Here is a 24,960-nt window from a genome sequence, read left to right as displayed (position 1 = left end):
TGCATCTGCCACTCTACCAACCAGTCTACATCCTCTTACAAACTTCTGCTAATTTAAAATTGACAAAGAGCAATGCAACTCTTTTGTACCTATATTCAAATTCTTTTCATAAATGAAAAGTTAAAGAAATCCCAGCAGGACCACAATATCCAAATTCAGCAAATCCAAAAACCATTCATGCTCAAGTAATTTTTTTTTCTCTGTTGGCAAACCATGAAGCCACATTCCCTTCGTTACACCAGAACTTAATTTTTGTTATCTCTTGTATAGCATTTTATGAAAATGAAATCCATTCTGATAATATAACATTATACTTCAAAAGCAATTCACAAATTGTTAAGTGCTTTGGGATTCCCAAAAGATGCAAAAAGCTTTATAAGTCAAAATTCTTTATTTCCTTTGACAATGTACAGTGAATTTCTCTAAAATGCAAGAACATAAGAAATAGAAGTGGGAAAATGCTATGCAACTCCATGAGCCTGCTTTGCTTTTTAATAAAATCATGGCTGATCCAATGCCTGATCCCTATAACCTTTGACTCCCCTGTAATCCAAGAATTTGTCTATTCTAGCCTTGAACATGCCTAATGGCACAACCTTCACATCCTTCTGAGATAGAGAAATCCAAAGATTCACAGAAAAGAAGTTCCTCTTAATCTCAATCTTAAAACCCTGCTCACTGGAAACATATCCCTATAGAATCTACCCTGTCAAGCTCCTATAGAACGTCTTATGTTTTAGTGTTAAAAGTCCATTGAAATCTTACCTGGCCAATGTGATTATTTAAATGTTTGTCTTGATTTTTTTAAAATCTAGACCTTCTACCACAAAGTAGGCAAGAAAAGTTTAAATTTCCTGATTTATCTGTGGCCCTATCATTTGGAACAATGCCTGCTTATAAAGATCCAAAGTAAACATCCCATCTAAGCAGCTTTATCTCACGTGCAAGTATCAAGTGTAAACAGAAATTCATTTTTGAAATTGTATGTATGTTTTTTTTTGATTCATCTTAACATTTAAAGGGAAACATTGATTCCCAGTAAGCCACAGAAAATAGTCATTATTGGTACTCCGTGTATTCAGTGAAGTGGAAAATACAGACTCATTATTCAATTACTGTAATATTGTTATTTTATAAATTAAAACCAATAAGCCTAATCAGGAAAACTACACGTCCTTTGGCCTAACGTCAATAGTATTGTTTCAGTAATAGGTTAAATAATTGAAACCATGAAGGAGTGAACTTTAACTCAAAGCAATAATTCAATGAAGGAAAACACTAAACCAATTTACTAAAGGACAGCCAGCCACAACAAACATTCTTTGTTTTGAGAATGCTATAAATAAAAAAGTTGATAGAATGTAGTTTACTTTAGCTTTCATAAACCCTAACTGTATAGAGCAGAAGCCACCAATTTCCAATTCTAAATTGTTGATTAAATAGAAACTATAAGACGAGGAGTGATGATGATGATGAAGATGAGCAGGCTGATTGAAGTACTAGAGACTGAGTTTGGGACATCAGTGGTTCTTATCTGAATGCAACAGACAAAACTCTTGTAACTTTCTTGTATTTGAAACAAAGTTATGGTGTATAGGAAGATATGTTAAACCTGGTCAAGGAAACCTGTTGATTACCACATACCATCTTTACTCAGCTGATGAATCAGTGTACTGTAATTAGCAAAGGCACAGAATGCATTCTAGGGGTGGGAGGTACTTCAATATCCAACCAAATGTGGCTTGGTAGCAAGCACCAACACTCACCAAGCTCCAAAGTGGTCCAGAACCGAAGGACACAACTAAATGAGCCAGGAACACAATGAGTGAACCAACATGAGGGGCAAACCTATCTGACCTTGTTCTCACCAATCTACCTGTCGTAGATACACCTGTCCAGAATGGCACTGGTAGATTATGCATAGCCCTTACAGAGATGAAGTCCTAAATTCACACTGAGGACACCCTCCATCACATTGGTGGTGCTACAATTACACTAAATCCGTCATGCTCAAAGCTGAGCATCCATGGGGAGTTGTGGGCCATCAGCAGCAACAGAAAGGTATAACACTACAATCTGTTACCCCCTAAGGCTCAGTATATTCCGTACTCTATTAATACAATCAAGCCAGGGAATGAGTATTGGTTCAATGAGGACTGCAGAATGGGGACAGAACCAGATGTGCCTAAAAATGAGGGAGGTGTAGCACAGGACTACATGCGCATGAGCAGCAAAAAGAGACTAAAACGGACAGAGCCAAGTGATCCCACAAGCAACAGATCAGATCAAATCTCTGCAGTCCTGCTCAAGGCGGCTCCAATCCTCTAGTATTTGACAAAAGACTCCAACTAAATACCCTATCTATGCCTCAAATGATTGAGATATACAAAATTATGAGGGGCATAGATAGGGTAAACCACAGGAAAATTTTCCCCCATAGTAGGGGTAGATAAAACTAGAGGACAGATTTAGGGTCAGGGGTAAGAGATTTAGAGGGGATCTGATGTGGACCTTTTTTACCCAGAGAGTGGTGAGTTCCTGGAACGTACTGCCTGAGAGAGTGGTGGAAGCAGAGTCGCTGAGAGCATTTTAGAAGTGTCTAGTCAAGCATTTGAATTGTCTTGACAGAGAAAATTAAGAGCCAAGCGCTGCAAGATGGAATTAATACAGATGGGTGCCCAATGGTTGGCATAGATGCATCGGGCCAAGTAGTCTGCTTCCATGCTGTACGACTCCGTGACTGAGACTGAGGTGTTGAGAGGGGAAACCTCAAAGTGTGAGGTCTAGCTGACTGAAATGCCAATTGTCATTGGTGTGTTGAAGAGGAATGATACACTGGAGGCTAAATAGGGAGCTGAATAAAGTTACAAAGTTAGCCACAAAGGCATGCAAACTCTAGGATCTTAAGAATATGAATTTTAAATTAAGGCAGAGTGGAAGTGAGAGACAATGTAGGCCAGAAAGGATAGGAATGATAGTTGAGTGGAACTTGTTGAAAAACTCTTACAGGGATAACAATTCTGTGTCTGCCTTTGTGCCCAGTTAGAGCTTGTTTCAATTTTTGTTGCTTCCAATTAGAACGCTGCTACATGAGAAATAAGTTTCTATTTGCAGTCATACCATCTTTATCTTATTGCTTCGTATAACATTTTGTGCTTAGACCATTGTTTACACTTTGAGCTTTGAAGAGGGAAGCAATGACTGAGGAAAAAGAACCACTTGCAATGTTAGCTGGCACGGAAGACAGGAAGAGAAGTTAGGTGATCAGTGGTTTAATGAAGATAGGGTCAAAACAGCAGGTGATGAATCAGATGGGCAAGGTCTGCTCAATGATGACAGGGGGTAAAGTAGACAAGGACACGAGTTCAGTGTTGAAGTGGAGTTAAACTTAGGGCAAAAGGAAAGTAACAAGGAGAGATCTCAACCCAAGTAATTATTAGCTATTTATACATTGGAAGAGTAATTGGAGGACGTAGAGGAAGGGTGTTATTGCATGTTCAATGCAGTTCTTAGTCACTTTCAGTACAGGGAATGTAGTTCACATAAAAATGTATAACTCTGAACCAATCTATAGTTTACATGCAAATTCAAACAAATATAATGAGAAATGAATTGAACTGGGGTTGAGAGGGTAAGAATAGATACAATTCTTTAAGGAAGAATGTTGATGTAGGTAAAATTCTGGCAACAATAAATCTAAGATATGAAATAGAAATACATTTCAGGGAAGATTTTGGATTCCACCAAAACATTACACTTGACTTAAATATTATGCTCAATAAATCTACAAGCATGGATGAAAGCATGTTTATGTTCACAAAAGTGAGTGCTGTTTGTTCAGTGCAATGAACACCTCCCTATTCAAGGTGCACTGAATCAACAAACACATCCAGATCAGAATTATTACAGTGTTCTTCAGATTGAATCCTTTCTATTTTGCTCACCCACCTATCCTGACTCAACAGTGCACCAATGCCATTTTTTTAATACCAGTTATCCTTGTGCTAGAGTGAAGATGCCAGATTAATATAGTTACAGCTCATGGACAGGAGAAACACTCAGCACATCCATCTTGGCAGATCCAAAATAAACTTCTGTTTGGTACACTATGTGATAATCTTCAGAGTAGTACACTATGTGATAATCTTCAGAGTAGGTAATTTAAATAGCAATATTACTTGGGATGAGATGCACAAGATCAACTGCTTCTTTTTGGATTTTTATTTTCAAGGAATATGCCTCCATTAATTTTAGTTGTCCACAGTGGTTGGATAAATAAAGAATAATCAAATAAATATTTAGAATCTCCTAAATACACAGCAAGTGTTCAACTTGACTCAAGGCACAGACATCCCTCTGAAAATAACAATACAGGAATGGTTAAAGTTATGCAACTCTCTTGCATGGCACTGCTTATGTGCTGGCAGATGCTCATTGCCTCTTTGCAGCACTCGAGGCTCATGTTTTGCTTCAGCAAACTCTCGATTTCTAACAGATGGTGACTTGTTCTTAGGCATGGCATGACTGATCTTTTATACACAATTAGTTTTTTTTTACCTCCAACAAGGTCAGTTATTTTTTAATACAGTGTAGTCCCATCCATCTTCCAACATTCCCTATTCCTTCACAACTTCTTTCATTTCTAAGACTTGCTCATTCATTCCTTCAGGTTTCTCTTTTCCCTGTTTCCTTTCTTCACCCTAATACATTGCACTTCTTTCCTAACTTTAACCTTTATACAGGCCCTCATTACACTTTTAAAAGGTATGGATCCTCCCACTTCCTACTTACTCCAGAGCAAACAAACTAGTCACCAACTCAAATTGCCCCAAATACCAACATGAATTTATAACGTATACACCCCAGACCTACCTTTCCCTCAGATCCAACCTGCTGCTCTGCCTGGATTTGGTGCCTGAAAATGGGATCAAACAACAAGGGCGTGGCACAGTAGTGAACAAGTCGAGAAGACTGTTTCAGCGTGTCCAGATCACCCACCTAAATCAGAAATAAACATGGAAAGGTTACTGCATTTACTTCTAACTTCACAGTATAATTACTCATGACCTGCAAATAATCAAGAAGGCACTACACCATTAAAAAACTAAAACAAAATGCAGATGCTAGAAATCTGAAAACAAAACAGAAAATGTTGGTAACATTTGGCAAATCAGACAGCATCTATGGAGAGAGAAGAAGAATTGATATATCCAATAAATGAGGAAAGTAAGACATTTCTCCAACTGTTTCAGAATGTTACTTACAGTGATGGGCATGTTTGACTGCGCAGAACGTTGCTGCCACGTCACAAATAGGTTCTCAATTTTCATTTGTTTCTCCATTTCTGAAAGAGAAAAACAAATCAGGACACAATTTAGAACTAGTACATCCTGTAAAGGACTAACTTAGCACATTACATAGGTGACCTGAATATTGAAGCATTTGCTCCGATATCATGTACAATCCAGCTCGACATCACCAGATAAAGTAACCGTAAATGACCTTCAAGGTACTGATATAGATTCATTAAAATTTAAAAAAATGTCCAGATAACAGTGTCAGTGTATTAGATTACCTAACCTTATCTCCAATGAGCAGCCCTTTTTACCTTAAAATTTCTGCATTTGCTTAACATTGCTCTATGCAATATCCAATAAGCTCAGTTGAGTGTAGATAAAAGTTGACAAATGTTATATGCGATTAAAACTTACAATATGAACTCAGTGACAACTGAGTATTAGAAAATTAATCTCCAATGAACGTGGAAAAAAATACATTCCAGGGCCAGAAACAGTCCCATAGTCTTTGTACAGTAGAAATTCTCAGGAAAGATAATTAAAGATTATAGGAAAACCATTGCAATAGAGCAACATGACTCAAGTGATGGTAAGTAAAAGCAGATTTCAGTAAACTTGAGTTGACAGCACTGAAACTACTCTGAATGACTAAAGGAACCAAAGTAACACAAATTCAATAAAACATCATGTATTTACACAGGCTTATCACTCAGACGCAGAAACCAAAGTGAATGACACTCATGTACAAGTGACACAGAACTTATAAGCAATTATAGTTTGAATTGTCTCAGTGATTACTCACTGTATGAAAATTAATACGGAAGGATGCAATTTTTTTTTTGCCCTTCAAACACAATTTGGTTGCTTGTGGATTATCAAGTTGTTCTCACTTGCAAGCAAAAGGTGATTCCTTAATTTATCACATGCAAAAATAGATGTGTACTGGATAATTTTATGTAATATGTATTATATATAATGTCTGTATATATACAATATACATGACACAATAATATAATGCACATAATATATAATAAAAAATTTGCAACTTCTGTATCTTGTTCACCTCTCCGCTCCAGGTTTTTGATTTCCAGGAACTGTGTGCCATGGCGGGACACTGGGTCAGACAGCCCAGCATCATGCAACTGCCTCATTGCTTTAGGCACCGTGATGTCACGCAGTGCTTCATCAAATGGGACAATCTCTGGTGGGAAGTGAAGAGCTGGAAGACTCCTGTTTGTTGAGCTCAGCCGTCCTTGTTCCTTACTTGGTGGGGGAGTTGGGCTCTTGATTAGCGAATCAGCTTCCAATGTGGAATGAAGGAATGGATTTGCTTCCTGTTTGGACAAAGAGGTGACGAGAATGAAAGAAGAATGATTCCAGTCATAGACTAATTACATTTCAATGGAAATTACTAATGTATGTCTACTTGTAGAGCACAATTTCTAACCAATTTTAATTGCAAAGACTATAACTGGCAGAATTTTAATTCGTTGAAAGCTCATTAGAACTAAAAGAATTGGTTGCGTCTCAACCTATGGCATCAGTTAAAGGGAGAGAAGCTCTTGTCAATTATTAGTCAAACCCATTGATTTGCAGATGAGGAGGAAAAGAGAAATAGGCCAAACAACCCTCTGAATTCCAACCAGCTACTCAAAAATTCACAGCAACTTACATCATCCAGTTGGAATTGGCAGAAAGAGTTGGGAGTGGATGAGAGAATACAAACATCACAATAACTATAGATAGATTTAAACCTTATAAAATCAGTTTTATGCTAGTGTATTTTACTGCTAGACCATTTCAATACCTCCCTAAGCATTCAGACTTGACAATCCTTTATGAAATTTAGATTCTTTGAAGATTTACAACCTGTGGCAATTCTTGTGGTTCAAAAATTCCCATCATAATGTACAGAGAAAATATGTGTTTATATCTGAAGGAAATGTGCTCTGACTGAAAAGTCAAGAACCAATACCAAATATGATTATAAACAATATTACTTATGATACAAATAATAATACTTATTTTTGTACCAAAGAAACTTTTTTTAAATTACAAGGAACTGGGAAACGTTGATGTTCAAAGGCACCTGGATGCCCTTGCACACGGTCACTGAAAGCCAGTATGCAGGTGCAACAGGCAGTTAAGGAACATGGCATGTTGACCTTTATTACAAGATGACTTGAGTACAAGAGTAAAGATGTCTTGCTACAATCGTATAGAGACTTGGTGAGACCATTTCTGGAGTATTATAAGGAATTTTGGTCTCTGTACTCAAAAAAGGATACACTTGGAAAAAGGAAAAGAGTGCACCAAAGATTCAACAGTTTTGATGAAGAATCTAGGTCCTGAAACATTATTTTTCTTTCTATAGGTGGTGAGAGATTTAAAAGAGGCAAGCGATTTAAAAGGGACGTCAGGGGCAGCTTCTTCAATGCAAAGGGTGGTTGCATTTGGAATATTCGGAATGAGCTGCCCTAAAACAGCGGTTGAGGTGGGCACATTAGCAACATTTAAAAGCTATCTAGATAAATACATGGATAAGAGAGGTTTAGAAGGCCATGGGCCAAACATGGGCAGATGGGACTAGCTTGCTGGGCAACACAGTGTGCGTGGATGAGTTGGGTTTTCATGCTATATGACTCTATGGTGCCTGACCTGCTAAGCATTTCAGCACTTTCAGTTTTATTTTGATTCATGGGATGGCAGGTCTGTCATATGATGAGTGGTTGTATAGGCTAGGCTTCTGTAGTTTAGAGTTTAGAAGAATGCGAGGTGACCTCACTGAAACATACTCAATTGGCTAGATACAGGGGGGATGTTTCCTCTGTAGTCTAGGACCATGGGTTATAGTCTCAAAGTAAGGGGAAGGCTATTTGGGACTGAAATAAGGAGATATTTCTTTACTCAAAGGTTGGTGAATCCTTGAAATCATCTATCCCAGGGGGCTGTGGAGGCTCGGTCATTGGTTGTATTTAAAACTAAGATCAATAGATTTCTGGATTTTAAAGGAATCAAGGGATGTGGGGATAGGTCATGAAACAAAAGATCAGCCATGAGTTTACTGAATGGCAGAGCAGGCTTAAGGGGCCAAATGGCCTACTCTTGCTCCTATTTCATAAGCTCACATACATAACAAAGATTGAAATTGCTTTACAACATAAGACTATTGCATTAGGTATCCTTCCTCTTATTCTACCAATATCTAGATTGGGTAAATCAATACCATATATCAGTGTTCAAGTTCCTAATATAAATCTCCAACCATATTCATGTTTGTTATTGACTGGATCTCTGAACACCATCTGGAGCATTGCCTGCTTTAACCCTTAAGCTGCATTTAGTGCATGACCTCAACTGGGAATGCCTTGAAAGCAAATTCATCTTCAGTGTCCAGCACTGTGATGTGAGCTCTCTTATGAACATCACCAGCTGCAGGGAGATTCACACAGATCAGCATGTTGTATAACGTCTGCTCGAAGACATCCTGTTGTCTGGGAGTGAAGAGAAGTCAACACTATTTCAAGTTTTATAACGTATCAACACACTACCTTGCTTAAGAATTTCTGACTGAAGCTCAAATCAGTTTGTATCTCAAAATATACACCAGCTACTTGTCAATACGATCAGATCAGGTAATAACTGTTTCAGGACCTTCGGAGGTTTCTGACAAAAACTGGCAGCAAGATTTTGGTTTTTTTTTCATAAAATCCAGTGACAAATGAAAATGGTCCTCAGTTCCATCGTGTCTTGGTAGTAATTTTTACTGGCCAGTATTTAACACAGCATTCAGAATTACACCCATCTATAGCTGCAGGAAAATATAACATGCTTGCTTATCCATGCAGTTACAGGAAAGACACTGCATCATGAGATAATAATAAGTACCATTTATCAGGACAAAAAATGGAACTTATTACACCTGCTTTCCAGACATAAAACAGAGGCAAAAATAACCAGTTTTGGAAAGTGTGACCTAAAAACTAGTTTAGGACAATTTTCAGGTGTCTTGGGTTACCACCTAAAATCAGTGTTAGGTTACTTCCATTTGTTAACAAGAAGTCAAGTTTCAGTTTTAGGACTGTCGCGGAAAATGTGTTTTCTCCTATCCTCGCACTCAAATTTTTCTGGAGCAGCCCATCAGGAGGTTTTCATCAAGAGAGCATGTTTAATTCTTTTAAAGTTTTATGCCAGGAGCAGTAGTTCTCTTCCTGGCTCCACAGAACTCCCAAGGGTTCCTGCAACCCACTCCTTTTTTCATCCTCCACCCTGCATGGACCTGATGCAAGTGGAACAACATTCATTAATGGCAATGAGGAATCTCTTTGGGAAGCAACACAAGCTAGCAGTTCACCTAATCATTGAAATAATGACAGGGTCCCAATTTCAGATGACTGGCCTCTCAGTTGGGGAGCATGCTGTCTGCATACCATTGGCTACACAGTCAAAAGTGAACTATAATGACAAAAACAAATCATATCTGGCCAATTCTTAGATCATGCACTAGGAATATACATCTCCTCTCATCAATATTTGCTAGAATAGTACAATTGGCCTGCCCTATCTGTATATCAGCAGACAATTCAATGGCACTTCTTATTCTTTTCTACTAATTGCTTTTTTCTAGATCCATAATGTTCATTGTTTCTGCTACCTGTGCCTTTGCCTTTTTACTGATAACTCTCAGGATTTACAGACAGAAACTCCTTAGCTCCTGACACCAGTAGCACTCTGCTAACTACTGAAAGTTCCACAATGTTTTCTAGATTTTAAACAAAATTCAGTAACTGTGTAACTGCTCACAATATGACACAATTCTTTGGCTGTCTTTTTCACAAAGTAAGAACCACACATGGATACTGGCATAAAATTATGGTACTAATCTGTTAGTTGAATGCAGTTATAATGCAGCAAATACAGTACAAAACATTGTAATCTGCTCTTCCTTAGGCTCTTGTTGCAAAAAGGTAACATCTTTGTCTAACAACAAAAATACAAAATACGTGGGCTCCCTAGAGTCTCTCTCATACAAAGTCATATTTGGCAGGATTTTCTTGCTGGGTAAGAGGTCGAATAATGTTGCATGAATTGTATATTGGTGACAAAATGGATATAGTACAGAATAAAACTAGGCTTGTTTATGTATGCCTGCCAAAAGGATGGAACATATTGGTGCAGAATGTTATGGATTGACAAGGTCACAACTCTGGTCTTTGTTATTGTTCGGCTTGTGTTCCTGATGTGCACTGACATTTTTTGAACAGGTGGTCACCATGGCAAGGATTTTTCCCATTTAACTGTTAACATTCAGAGACTGTCCCTAATGTATGCTGACAGCACCTAACAGCAGGTTGCCATCACAAGTTACCGTCATGCTGATCAATGTTTGGAATGCCTATGCACAGCAATGGCTGTTAGCAGCATGCTCATTTGCCCTGTCACCCCCTTCAGGGCAAGTACCTGCACAATTCTGAACAATTTTATTAAGCAACATAGTTCTTTTGTACAACACATTATTAAATTAATTTCAAAATTGCATGCTTCAAAAACCATACCATCTGTTCCAGTATGTCATTATAGCTCACAGTTAAGAGGCATTTTCTGTAACTTAAGAGAATCTTGATGCAAATTACCTAGTAATCATGTTTTGATTCTTCTCCTTCACCAACAATATTTTACAGATCTACTTTAGGATGCAAATTTGAGTTGGTTAAGTTTCAGTTACTCTTCCATACTTAAGGCAGAAACTATGTGAAATGGAGAATAGGATATGGACATTTAATACATACTGTCAGTCCAAGGGACATCATGTACCTGTGCTCAGCCACATAAATAATTGTTATAACAATTTTAGTTATGTTTCTAGCACGGGACAATCCAAAGACAGGCTCAGATCCAGTTCCATGCAAAACTTTACATATCTTGATAGCCATAATCCTAGCATTTTATTAGAATCTAATCCAGGGTCAGAGTGGCATCTGACATTTCTCAGATGAGTCCTTCCTTCAATTAGTGGGGCAAATTAATGATGAATTCGAGGTACTTTTGTGTTGCAATTTAGTCTTAATAAGATGATTAAAGATTAATATAAGAATTTCAAAGAAATATCATATTTCTCTCTCATTTGGCTGTGACTTATTACAGAATTTCAGTCACACCAAACTCTTGTCTTGAACACAGACCTAGACTTGGTTCTCTATGGCTCTGAGGCAAAGAATGGATGGAGGTTCAGTCTTTTGGCTTGCATTTGGGTGCAGATCCCATTACACTACAAGAAGTGGAACAGGTGTGTTGGCTAATATTCCTCTCTCAATCAATGTCACCACGTGAGATTAATTAGTCATTTACTCATTTTCTGTACGCGGCAAATTGGCTGCTGAGTATGCCCATCTAACTGTAGTTCAACAAAACTCATCAATTTTGAATAGCATCACATCGCAAGTTCAATCTTCCATTTACTCTTGATTTTGAGCTGTCACAGAATATACTGCTTTCATTCTTGTTATATATTGAAGTCATTTAGGTTACTTAGAGAGAATTTTATTTTCCATTGATTCTATTTACTCAAATAATAAAATCTTCAGAGAGCAGAAAACTACTCAGTTCATTACTATCTGCTGGTTTAAGCATTTTCCAAACTGTTCATAGCCTAACAGCAATCAAAGCATAACACATACATTAACATACTTGTACAGTCAGAACAAATTCCCACCTTTCATTCACTTCAGGCATAGAGGTCTTCCTTTCATTCAAGTGGTTACTAAACAATTTTTTTTCCATTTTTGTATTCAAATAACCCTGACCCACTGTGTTCCTGCAGAAGTTTGATTTTTAATCTCCTTTACCCCCTGTCAGATTCACAAACCACCTTTTACCTGTTATACTTCTACATTACATGTTCCTCAAGGAATGATATTCACTTTATGTACAACCTTGTGGATGGTGACAAGGAGTGCACTGGTATATACAATTATTTGATAACTATGATTTATAAATTTAATGTGTTTATAAGCCTGTAGAATGTAGGTTATTCTTGTTATAATGACCATAAGGTGCATTACCTGTTTGGATTCATCGTATACTGGTGTATCAGCAAAACAGTAGTGATGGAAGAGCCCCATCTTTTGACTGAGGAGACAATGCACCACATGAGAGCGTGCATTCTGCCACTGGATAAGACGAACCAATTCTCGACTCAATGACACTCCCAGATCCACAGACCAATTATAGGTATACAAAATCAGCTGGAAGCAAAATGAGAGCACGTCAGCATGCATAAACAGATTACATGGTAAATAGAGTAGAGTACGTTTTAAAAAGGGACAATGAAAGAAACATGTTAATATAAATGGCTGCAAATACTGTGAAATGACAGAAAAGCCACCAACACCCATTAATAAGAATAGAGCTTCAGCATTTCAGGAAAAATATTTGCACCTATAACATTAACCTATCATTTCCCTTTATCAATATTGATGGACTTACTTTACCTTTGCAGTGTTTCTCAATTCCAATATAAACTAAAAATAAGTCAATATTGGCATGATTTACAAAGAGTATTCTGTTTTCTTCAGGAAATGTATAGGATAGAATTGCTGCAGACAATAATCTTACTTTCAAAATTGTCATGTGTGCCAAAAAATAAATCCTGTTTTATACAAACAGTAATGTTTAAAGAATTTCACTACCTTAATCTTACAGTAGGAGTTAAGGGACTATGTATGGTTTTTCCAGAATGGATGTGTGTACCTTTTTGTCAATGATGTCAATTATGAGAAATCGCTGCCGGGGAACCATACCCCTTGCACTAATTCCTGGACTTGAAGGATCACCTGATTTCTCCGTAGTGCTGAACTCCACGGCCTCAAACCTCTGAAATCCTTTGTGAGCTTTATATATTTTTCATGAGAGAAAGGGAAAAGGTATAGTACTCAGACAGCATAAAACCATGGGAAATCCATTTGCCTTTTCATTAAAAAATGGATTTTCATCTAAACAGCAAAAACAATTAATGTAAAATTAAGAAAGCACATTAGATATCACAGCATATGATACTTTCATCATGTCATTCCAGAGTGATAAACTATGCATTGCATTTTCATTTCCAATAAGGTTAACTATAGCAGCATGAGGAAGAATAAAAGTGAAGGACAAATATAAATTCACTCCAAGGGATGGTTCTATATAAAAAAAAAGTAGATCAATATTCCAGTCTATATCCATGAAGCTTCAAGATGCTGCAGTGATGTCTTGGGGCTGAAGTGATTAGCCTCCAATAACCACAACCATCCCCCTGTGTGCCAGATATTGCTCTGGTTATTGGAGAGTTTTCCCTCTTCAACCTCAGACTTTGGTTTTACTAGGGTTTTTTGATGCCATATTCAGTTAATTACTGCCCTAATTTCCATGTCATCTTGTACCCCACCAACTGAATTCAGCTCATGTCCATATTTGTATGGAGGCTGTAACAAGGTGCAGCAGTTAGTGCTGCTGCCTCACAGCTCCAGGGACCCAGGTTTGATCCCGATTTTGGGTGCTGTACTTGCGTACTTTGCACATCGTCTCCGTGACCATGTCGGTTTCTTCCGGGTGACCCAGTTCCCTCCCACGCCCCAAAGATATGCTGGTAGGTTAGTTGACTACTGTAAATTACCCTGCAGTGTAGGTTAATGACAAAGAATCAAAGGGGCTGGGGTTGATAGGCATGTGTGAGAGAGAGAACAAGTTGCAGTGGTACAAGGGAAATAAGGAGAGGGAGAATGGGATTTATGAAATTGCTCCCTGAGAGCTGGCATGGAACCCTGGGCCCCCTATTGTGTCATTTTAAGTACAAGACCCAAAGTCAAGTGGTATGACAAGACCAAAGCCAAGCATCAGAGGACAGGATCTGCAAACGTTGTGTTATAGCAGGGTTGACAGCTCCTTCCATTCGGTTATAACTGTAAGTAAGCTGATTGGTTAGAGTCATCATACAGGACAGAAGCAAGCTCTTCAGCCCACCCTATCCGTGCTGACCATCAAGTACCCAACTATACAAATCCCATTTATCAGCACTTGGTCCGTAGAATTCCATGCTTTGGTAATTCAAATGCTTGTCTTGATACTTCTTAAGTGTTGTGAAGTTGGGTTGAATTTGTTCGGCATTGTGGCTGCACTGGAACTCGGTGACATGGATATGGCAAGATATGGCCCACAATTTGTCAACATTTCATTTGGGATGTTGTTTAGCTTGCAGGCTTTCAGATTACACTTTTGGCTCTTGACTTTATTGATGTACAGAGGGATCTTGGGGTCCAAGTCCATAGCTCCCTGAAAGGAGCCACACAAGTTGATAGGATGGTAAAGGCAGTGTATGGCGTGCTCACCTTTCTTAGTTGAGGCATTGAGTTCCAGAGTCAGGAGGTTACGTAGCAACTTTATAAAACCCTGGTTAGGCCGCAATTGAAGCATTGCATTCAGTTCTGGTTGCCCCATTATATAGGAAGGATGTGGAGGCTTTGGAGAGGGTGCAGAAGTAGTTTAGCAGGATGCTGCCTGGATTAAGTTCAAAGGAGATGTAGAGTCATAGAGCACTAGAGCACAGAAACAGGCCCTTTGGCCCATCTAGTCCACACCACCCTGGTTTTCTGCCTAGTCCCATCTACCTGCACCCGGATCATAGCCCTCCATACTTCTCTCATCCACGTACCTATCCAAACTTCTCTTAAATGTTACAATTGAACCCGCATCCACCACTTCCACTGGCAGCTCATTCCACACTCACACCACCCTCTGAGTGATGTAGTTCCCATCAGGTTCCCCTTAAATATTTCAGCTTTCTCCCTAAACCTATATCCTCTAGTTCTAGTCTCACCCAACCTGAGGGGAAAAAGCCTGCATGCATACACCCCTTATAATTTTGTATACCACTATAAGATCTCCCCTCATTCTCTTGCGCTCCAGGGAATAAAGTCCTAACCTATTCAACCTATCCCTGTAACTCAGGTCCTCAAGTCCCGGCAACATCCATGTAAATTTTCTGTGCACTCTTTCAAGCTTATTGATACCTTCCTGTAGGTAGATGACCAGAACTGCACACAATACTCTAAATTTGGCCTCACCAACTTCTTATACAACTTCAACATAACATCCCAACTCCTATACTCAATGCCCTGATTTATGAAGGCCAATATGCCAAAAGCTCTCTTTACGACCCTATCTACCTGCGATGCCACTTTCAAGGAATTATGGATCTGTATTCCCAGGTGTATTTTACTGCACACCTCAGTGCCCTACTATGTAGGTCTTACCCTGGTTTGTCCTCCCAAAGTGCATCACCTCACACTTATCTGCATTAAATTCCATCTGCCATTTTTCAGCCCATTTTCCCAGCTGGTCCAGATTACTCTGCAAGCTTGGATAACCTTCCTCACTGTCCATTACGCCTCCAATCTTGGTGTCACCTGCAAATTTGCTGATCCAGTCTACCACATTATCATCTAAGTCATTAATATAGATGATAAACAACAACGGACCCAGCACCGATCCCTGCGGCACACCACTAGTCACAGGCCTCCAATCAGACAAACAACCATCTACTACCACTCTCTGGCTTCTCCTGCTAGGCCAACGTTGAATCCAATTAATTACTTCATCCTGAATACCAATTAACTTAACCTTCCAGACCAGCCTCCCATGCGGGACTTTGTCAAAGGCCTTGCTAAAATCCACGTAGACAACGTTCATGGCCTTCCCTTCATCAACCTTCCTGGTAACCTCCTTGAAAAGCTCTATCAGATTGGTTAGACAACATGCACAAAGCCATGTTTACTATTCCTAATCAAGTTGTGTCTATCCAAATACTTATACATCCTGTCCCTCAGAACACCTTCCAATAATTTACCCATGACTGACGTCAGGATCTCCGGCCTATAATTTCCTGGCTCATTGTTACAGCCTTTCTTAAACAACGGAACAACATTAGCTATCCTCCAGTCCTCCGGCACCTCACCGCATGTACGGGGCAAGTTTTTTTTAAGACACAGAGAGAGGTGGGTGTCTGGAATGCACTGGCAGGGGTGGTGGTGGAGGCAGATACGATAGAGACATCCAAAAGGCTCTTAGATAGGCACACGAATATGCAGAGAATGGAGGGATATGGACCATGTTCTGGCTGAAAGGATTAGTTTAATTTGGCATCATTATCTTAATTATTTTGGCACAACATCATGGGCAGAAGGGCCTGTTCCTGTGCTGTAATACTGTTCTATGTTCACTGAATCGAACTGGCAAAACAAGATTTTTTGGTAGCAGAGGAGGGATGTAGAAAAGTTACAATCTTAATGTAGTCCTCATCATTTAACACAGCTGATGGACTTCCTTGGTGCAAACAATAATATGACACAGTAGTCAGAAGTGGGAAATGTTGGTCAATTTGCAGTTTCATGGCACTCCAATGCTAGATATATTTGTGGAGATCTTCAATAGAGCCCTGTCTGCACTTGGTCAGATTTGATTGGGAAGGTGGATGACACTTTCAGACATCATTATACATCTTGCAGTATGGACACCCATACTTCCGGCCTCAGTGAGATACATGAATTATGATGATAAATGGCTGCTTTCTGAACAGCTGAATATTTTGAAGTTCTTTAACAAGTCTAACCCACCACCAATATCACCATAAAAATGATCTGGTGAGACTTACGTTTGATACTATTTACCAAAGGTCTGCTCTCATCACCATCACAGTCAACTGCAGGCACATAAAATACAAGTTGCACAGCATAGCAGAGCATGACATAAAAAATTTACAGTCAAACTACACTCAAGCACTCACGAGGACACAAGTTTCAAAACTAAACAAGACTTCATTCGGTAATGGGACATGTAAGTGAGTTGATTTAATGCTCAAGACCTTATCTTCTAAAATTTATTATACCTATTGTGTGTGAAAACAAATCAAACTGATTGATTGCTTCAATTAAATAGCTTTCCCATGAATACCTAGTGTCAAAATGGTCATGATATATCTATTGTTAAACTTTCTTTTGGGATGAGACTCTGAAACAGGCTGGGATAAGATAATTCCTCAGTCATTTGCATGTAATTTATTAAGCATTATAAAAATTCTGACTCCTCAGCAAGAAAGGCTCACATCATTATTTAATGCAAAGAATCTTTTTCATGTATTCTGTAAATTTCAAATTGGATGTACTGAAAGATTTAGATGGACTTTCTTCCCCCCCCCCCTCCCCCACCCCCCTCTTGTCTTCCACACATCATAATTAACAGCCACTAGGAAGTGAGGGGACCATCTCTGAACTAAAATAAAAACAAAATGATGGAAACACTCAGCATTAAGAATTCATAGTCAAACTACACTCAAGCACTCAGGACACATGAGTATACATAGGTTTAAAAACTAAGCGAGGCTCTACTCAGTAATAAGATATATAAGTGAGTTGATTTAATGCTCAAGACGTTATCTTCTAAAATTTATTACACCTATTTTGTGAAGCATCTATGGAAGGAGAAACGGATTTAATGCTTTGGTCAATGACCCTTGGTCAGAACTGGTGAAGTTCTGATGAAGGGTCTTCAATCCAGAAAGTTAACAGATTCTCTTTCCACAGATGCTGCCTGACCTGCTGAGTGTTTCCAGTATTTTCTCTTTCTATTTGCAGTTTTTTGATTGTCATTCATTGATGAACATTGTTGCTCCACAATGAAAGGAATATCTAACAGACCGCCCCTTCTTCCGATGAAGGAACCAAGTTATCATTCCTCCCTGGGGGCTGGAACCTAAGCTCCATTTCTTAATGGTAATATCTAAAATGCATTTTTCTTTAAAAATTGATAGCGCTTTGCTAGGATTCTAATTTTATTTCCATCACTGGCTGTATGACAACTGGTCTCAACATTACATCTCCTCAAACTCCCTCCTTTGTATTAAAGTAAGTCAATTCAAATATTATAATACACTTGAGAATATGAAAGAGATGCAGTGGACATCTTTATCACAAGTAGTAACCTAACACCTGGGTGCTCTTAAATTTTGTTTACCACACTGATCACAATGGATTAGTAATCTGTACAAGATAACTGATTTTGCAGATGATGCAAACTAAACAATAACATTTCAGACATATCAATACCTTGTTCAGTACTGCAACGCCATTGGTGGAAATTCCGTCCAATCAGAATGAACTGTCTAGCTGCACCAGGACGAGTACTAGAATGCTGACTAAGCGAATATGGCAGGAAAGTGGAACCATGTGGAGAACTATCATACAAAGAAAGGGGGAAAACGGATAACTTTTGATTAAAAGAAAAGCATTACCTCTTACGTTAAGAATAAATAAGCCTGAGGCTGCAGAAGCCTGAAGTCTTTATCAAACAGTGATGGTGATGTCTATATATTAATGGACTGGAATTTGTTGGTACATGCCATTGGTTCAGATTATGTTCAGGCTTGGGTTTGGGTGACAAACCTGTGCCAGCATGATCTAGACCACTGATGGAGTGCTAAAAGTTTTGTCCATGTTGGATTTTAAAGAGGGAGGTGGGAAATTTGAGGAAGAAAATACCAGTGAGAGAACCCCAGAAGGTTTAAGGCACAACCAATAATCTCAGCAAGGACAGGGGGAATGGAGGGGATGATTTCCATTCAAGCAGCAGATTTGATGCTATGCAGCTGCCAATTAATGATGCCACGTCATCCTCCCATTACATGCAGAAGGAATCACCTTGCATATTAAGTTTCTCATGTTTGTAAACAATCAGGTTTATTTCTAGAGGAGTAGAATTCAAAAGTTACACTAAATTTGCATTATTTGGACCACACTTAAGAGTACTATGTACATTTCCAGCCTCCATATTATAAAAAGGTTACAGAGATACTGGAGAGGGTGCAGAGAAGGTTTAAGGATAAACCAGAAATGCAAGGGTGTACATATCAGGAAAGGGTGAACAGACTGGGTTATTTTTCTCTTGAGAAATGGCTGATGGCTGATCAAGTTAGAAGTCCTTAAAATGCTGGAAGGTTTTGATAGTATGAATACAGAAAGAACATTTGCCCTTGTAAATGGATGAAAATACACAAGCATTACTAGAGGCCATCAATACAAGACTGTCACCAAGAAATCCAATAGGGAATTCAGAAGAAGTTGTTTCTTTATTTAGTGGTCAGAATATGTAACCTTATTACCGCAAGGAGTGGTTGAGATGAATCATATACTCATTTAAGGGGCAGTCTGGTAAAACTTATGAGGGAGAGGGATATCGATTTAGATGAGGAAGGTTGACAAAAAACGTGAGTGGAGAATAAATGCCAGCATGGAGCAGCTGGGACAAATTACTTCTTTCCATGCCTTATACTCTACATAATTTGTCCCCATTCACTCTTGGGAGGCTTATTGTACATAATGCTCTGGGCTGTGTGGGCAATGTAATAACTGCTACTAGAGCATCATCACCACCATCCTTCCATCTGGCACCACTTTAGCTTGTGCCTTCTGACATGTTATCACTTCTAGACCAATATCTTAAGTACTGTTCCCCATCTCCAGAGGCATGAATGTTTCAGCACTATTGTACATTGCATTAACTTGAATTCGTACTGTGATGAAAAAATAAGTCCCAAAACATAATATTAAACCACTGCAGTAAATATCACAAGAACAATGAAACTTGCCTAATTTTCTCAAAGATCTTAACTGTTGTATCTGTGGCAAGGCTGCTAACCAAATTCACAATCTCAGTGAGAATGGAGCTCAGTAGAAACCGGGAGCCAATATTAACAGAGCACTGCTGTACTGACGGACATCCTGCAAGAGAAAATGAGAGGCGATACAAGATAGCCTGACATCCAATCATTTCAATGGAGTAATCATGTCAATGTAATGGATTTCAACCCAGAACATTGGGACTAATGAGTAGATCAAAGTTTGTGATTCCCAATATGACAAACTCTGAGTAAGTGCCAATAGAAAGTAAAATATTTTCTCTTAAAAAAGTGTGGGAAGTTCAGGACACTCTAGCACATCTAATAGAAGGATCAATGGTATACAGGGCAAGTCCCACACTTTTCTTTCCTGGAATTCTGAGGGGTTGACTGGAACACATAACAAATATAGGCATTACAAGGTTACAGGAGGAGGAGGGTTGTGTTCCTAGAAAATGGGCCTTATCGTAATTTTCTGTAATGCGAAGCTACATCATCTGCGCATGTGTCAATACATTTTGTATTGATTTATTTACTCCCCCACCCCTAAACACACAAATTCCAAGAGCAAATTTTACTCCCCATCTCAAATTTTTGGGGAGTGATTTGTGAATTCTGTAAGGGTGAATTTCTGTTACCTGAACAGCTGTAACCCAGGGGTCATCAATATCCCCTTGAAGCGTGAACAGAACTATACCAAACTACTAAATGCTATTGTGCTTGTAAAGGAATCTTCAATCATCGTTATCAAGACTGAATGGTTGGAATTACAGGTAAGAATATTATTTGATTTTAAAGCATTTCTACCCATAACTGTCAAGTTAAAATGAAATCAAATCAGTAAATCTTCCTTCAAATGTCGTTTATTAATGACCTGTAATAATCTAAGGTTTGTGTTTATCTGCAGAGTTATCATCCAGCCATGTACATTTCACCGTTGATTTGAACTGCAGTTAGTTATGCTGTCATTAATGCAGCAACCCTGAAAGTAGGTTCCACTTCTTCTTATTTAAACTGAGAGAATCAAACACCCTTCAGGTTAATTCTAGTGAGCTAGCAGATATTGTAGGATCCTATTTAAGTCAACATTAGAGAGCTTTCAAGGATTCTTCTCTTGGCACTGCAGCACTCACAGTACTTCATTACTAGTGCCCAACTTAAATTGAGACATTGCAGAAAATGCAGACCCTGCAAATTCATTCTTCCACTGCAGTGAACTAGATTATCCAAGTTGCTGAACTGGAGTTTAGGACAACCTCAGCAATCCTGATTTCCAGGGGCCTTACGCTTCCCCCCCCTTTCCCCCCACGTCGCTCCCACCGGGATTCCAGCCGCCTGTTCTACTGACTTTTGCAGTTTTTGGAATAGAAATTAAATATTCCTTCATCATCAATTTTGTCCATCCAATCTGCAACTCAGCCACAACATCTGAAGTTAGTCCAGAGATTTAGGTAGGGCCTTATTCACTGGCAGACCAAGTCATCCTCCCATTACATGCACAAGGAATCACCTTGCCTATTAAGTTTCTCATGCACTGGTGCTGTAAATATTTTAAAAAGTCCCAGTTTATGGGTTGCTCACTGTCAAATCTGCAAGTTAACAGAAAATGCACAAGATTTCAGAATGGAACAAATCTGTGCACCTGATCGTCATGACAACTCTCTCCCTACAATCAGCAGTCAACCTCAGTATGGGGATCATTCCCTAAAAACTGTGTAACCATAAGGAAGGCCAATTTATAAAACAGAAAAACTAAATACAGGCTGTCCCCAGGCTACGGACACCTGACTTATGGACACCCCCTACATACAAACAAGCTCCAGTAATATTAAATTTAGAAGTCCAACATATGTACATAGTTCATTCCTATGAATGGCAGAACTAGATTCTTCTCTCCACTTTTAGTAATTGTTCTTTCTTATCAGTCTTACATGTCTCTGATGCCATTCACAGTACTGTGGAGGCATAGTTACCATAATCAAGTGATTTTTGTGTATTTTCCAACATATGATCAAAATCAACTTATGGACATCTGTAAAAATGAAATTTGTTCATTACCCTGGGATGCCCTGTACTGACAGCCATTGAAAGTTTACTCCTCTGAAAATTGAGTTATTTAAGAATTTTATTGAATTTCTGTCATCTGATAAATGCTCCTTTCACATTAAAAATGGGCAGATATGATCTCATCCTGATTTAACAGGAAAACAATAGCTTTGTTGTTGGCAAAAAGAGAAACATCAGGCCATGTTTTTAGTCTCGCATTTAGAATCAGTAGTTTATTGCACACCCAAGTCTCGTCCTGGTTAAAGTGGGATAATCAGCTCTGAAGAAAGACTAATCGGAACACTCCAGCAGTAAACATCACTGAGTTTATTATAGCTTATTGCACCTGCAGGTTTGCACAGCTGAACTCGAAAAGATTTGTGCTTTAATTGAAGTACTTTCAATATAAATACGACAGTAGATGAATGAATCCTAGCCAATTCAGACCCACAATTTTACCAACACATTCTGTTAGTGGACAAAAAGATTGATGAGGGCAATTAAGCTGCACATCGAAGACTCAGTAAACATTTCCATTCATTAAAATGTCCAATTGTACTGTGGACTGAGTAGCATTACAGATAGAGAAATACCATTAATTTTAATTTTCAGCACTTCTACAGAGGACCATGCTCCTTATCACAGTAATAAATAAATTAAAGTGGCATCTTATCCACAAAGTACAATGCAGTTGAACTTTAATCTTTAAAAGAACTTGCACTTACGTGGTGCCTGATTACATCCTCAGGTTAACCCAAATTGTTTCAAAACCAAAAGAATCATTTTTGACATATAGTCACTGTTATAACACAGGAAACCTGACAACCAAGTCAAGCTCTGCCAACACTCAAGAGTTGCCAAATATTGACCGAGAGATAAATGAGACCAAAAAAAAGGACATGATCTAAAGGGGCAGATGGTGCCTCAGCTTAATGTTTCATCCAAAAGAAAACACCACTAACAAAGCCATGCTCCTTTGGTACTACATGGAAAACACCTGCCTAGATTGTGAGCTCAGATCCTGGCTTGAACTCACACCCTTTTGAGCCACAGTAAGCACAGAAGAGTTCACAGACTTTGTTTCTACAGGCTAAAATACAAAATGTTCTGAACAGGCAAAATCTGCAATCTATTTATCTGAGTACATCATCAGTGGATATACAATAAACATTGAGCTCTTCATGTCCATATACATCATTTGTTGATGATTGTCTACAAATTATGTACTTACCCATTCTACCCATGAATGCCATCCATTGCTGACAGGTGACATGGAAAAGCTGATGCAGAGAACCCAGATCTCCTTCCTCCAGCTGGCTGGTCCGTTTCCTACGGAGAGTTAACACTCAATTGCAACGATATATTGATTTGTTAGAAAGCCACATGCATACACTGGCCCATTAAATGGTGAGTGATTTCTGAGCTATTTGCAGAGAGCAAGTCAGTAACAAGTATATTATTTTCAATATAAATTAAGGACCATTAAATACTCTCTTTACCAAAGGAATAAAGATACAAACTCAATAAAACCTAATCAATTTCATGACAGACTGCAATTTAAATAGCATGGGGATGACCAGAAAAGTCAGTGAGAATGATGTACACCACTGTACTCAACATACTTGGACATATCTATAAGAGAAATTTCTAATGTGAAACAGAATATTGATTAGTAATCACCTTCCTCAACAGAAAAATAGTGATTATAGTGAAATAGTGAATAATAGATCACTACACTGATAGAAGCATATCATGACCAAACGTACATGAGGTTAGTAATTCAATCTCAGTCATTTGTTCCAAATAGTTTTGTTGACCAAATGAAGGCTTGAACTGCCAGAATTAACTTGATCCCCTAATAGAGTTTGAATGCCTTTGATATTGGCAAATGGTTATTGTCATTTGTTTAATGTAGGAAACTCTCTCAGATAAACAGAAATCTTAGCAATGGGTATGGACTGTACCTTCTTGAAACCGCCTGCCTCTGTGTTTGCTCCAGTTCCACTGTCGATGTTCGCTCGTGACTGGAGGACTGCTTCAAATGTTCCGTTTTGTGCCTCCTGCGAGTGTGACTGTCATTGGTCCTTTCTAGAACTATGTCATCTGTGGTCTTTGGAGTACCAGTGTCCGAGAAATCAGTCTTGCTCTGAAACATACATGTTCCCAGTTACCGTTCATCTTGAGGTAAAACTTGTTCTGGCTCTGAAACACAGTGCATTGAATTGTAGCAACATTTCATTCTGTGGCTGAAACACTGCACTCACCAGCATATCCCAAAAACTGCGCCGGCCTGTCTTGCTAGTGGGAGTGGTAGATTCTGGGTTACATGTGCTGGATGCTTGGATAGGTGCAATTTGCACAGACACAGGACTGTTTTTACTTCCAGTTGCACTGCCAGAAAGGTTGATTGCTTCCTTAATCTCAGACCCAGACTTGCTGAGTTGACCTGACCAGGCACAAAAATGAAGGAGAGAAACATCAAGCAATGCTTGTTTAAAAAAAATACACAAAACACATGAAACCCTGTGTTCTATTACATTCTGAAGCATTCTTTGTGTCAATTAACTAATCAGTAATTCTTGAACTCATGGCAAGACAAAAATGGATACCAGAACTAAAATATTCAGAGGCACGACCAAATGCTTAATTGAGGAGGGTTTTAAAGAAGGGAAAGGATACAGAAGGCTTTAGATAAAGCATTATCAAATGTACTAGATCAGGTTGTTGGAGGTAACGGCAAGGTAAAGAGAGAGTAGTGTTGAAAAAGGCAAGGTTTAGTAGGTCAGATAGTTCTGGGGAAATATGGGGCCTTTGAAGATTATGGAGTGAGGGAGGGCAAACCATGAGGGGATACAAACGTGAGGATGAGAATTTAAAATTGGGAGGTATTGGAGGGTAAGTGGCCAACAGAGA

At 38.8% G+C, this 24,960-nt stretch overlaps 1 protein-coding gene across 5 annotated transcripts in view; it reads right to left on the bottom strand.

Moving 5' to 3' along the window:
• Positions 1-24,960, bottom strand: part of szt2 (SZT2 subunit of KICSTOR complex) — a 179,931-nt gene that overhangs the window by 35,982 nt on the left and 118,989 nt on the right. For 4 of the 5 annotated variants that reach the window (XM_052011099.1, XM_052011102.1, XM_052011101.1 and 1 more), the window contains 11 exons: positions 24,312-24,493; positions 24,012-24,193; positions 23,279-23,376; positions 19,972-20,104; positions 18,434-18,561; positions 16,984-17,031; positions 13,047-13,186; positions 12,359-12,541; positions 6,361-6,631; positions 5,265-5,344; positions 4,873-4,998 (listed from right to left, as the gene is read on the bottom strand). In XM_052011099.1, coding sequence (XP_051867059.1) covers positions 4,873-4,998; positions 5,265-5,344; positions 6,361-6,631; positions 12,359-12,541; positions 13,047-13,186; positions 16,984-17,031; positions 18,434-18,561; positions 19,972-20,104; positions 23,279-23,376; positions 24,012-24,193; positions 24,312-24,493 — 1,571 coding nt within the window. The remainder of the gene's footprint in view (positions 1-4,872; positions 4,999-5,264; positions 5,345-6,360; positions 6,632-12,358; positions 12,542-13,046; positions 13,187-16,983; positions 17,032-18,433; positions 18,562-19,971; positions 20,105-23,278; positions 23,377-24,011; positions 24,194-24,311; positions 24,494-24,960) is intronic. The other variant, XM_052011100.1, reaches the window with a different exon arrangement.

Source organism: Pristis pectinata, chromosome 3 (genome assembly GCF_009764475.1).
Source record: "Pristis pectinata isolate sPriPec2 chromosome 3, sPriPec2.1.pri, whole genome shotgun sequence".
NCBI lineage: Eukaryota > Metazoa > Chordata > Chondrichthyes > Rhinopristiformes > Pristidae > Pristis > Pristis pectinata.
This window is presented reverse-complemented; position numbering and strand designations above follow the sequence as displayed.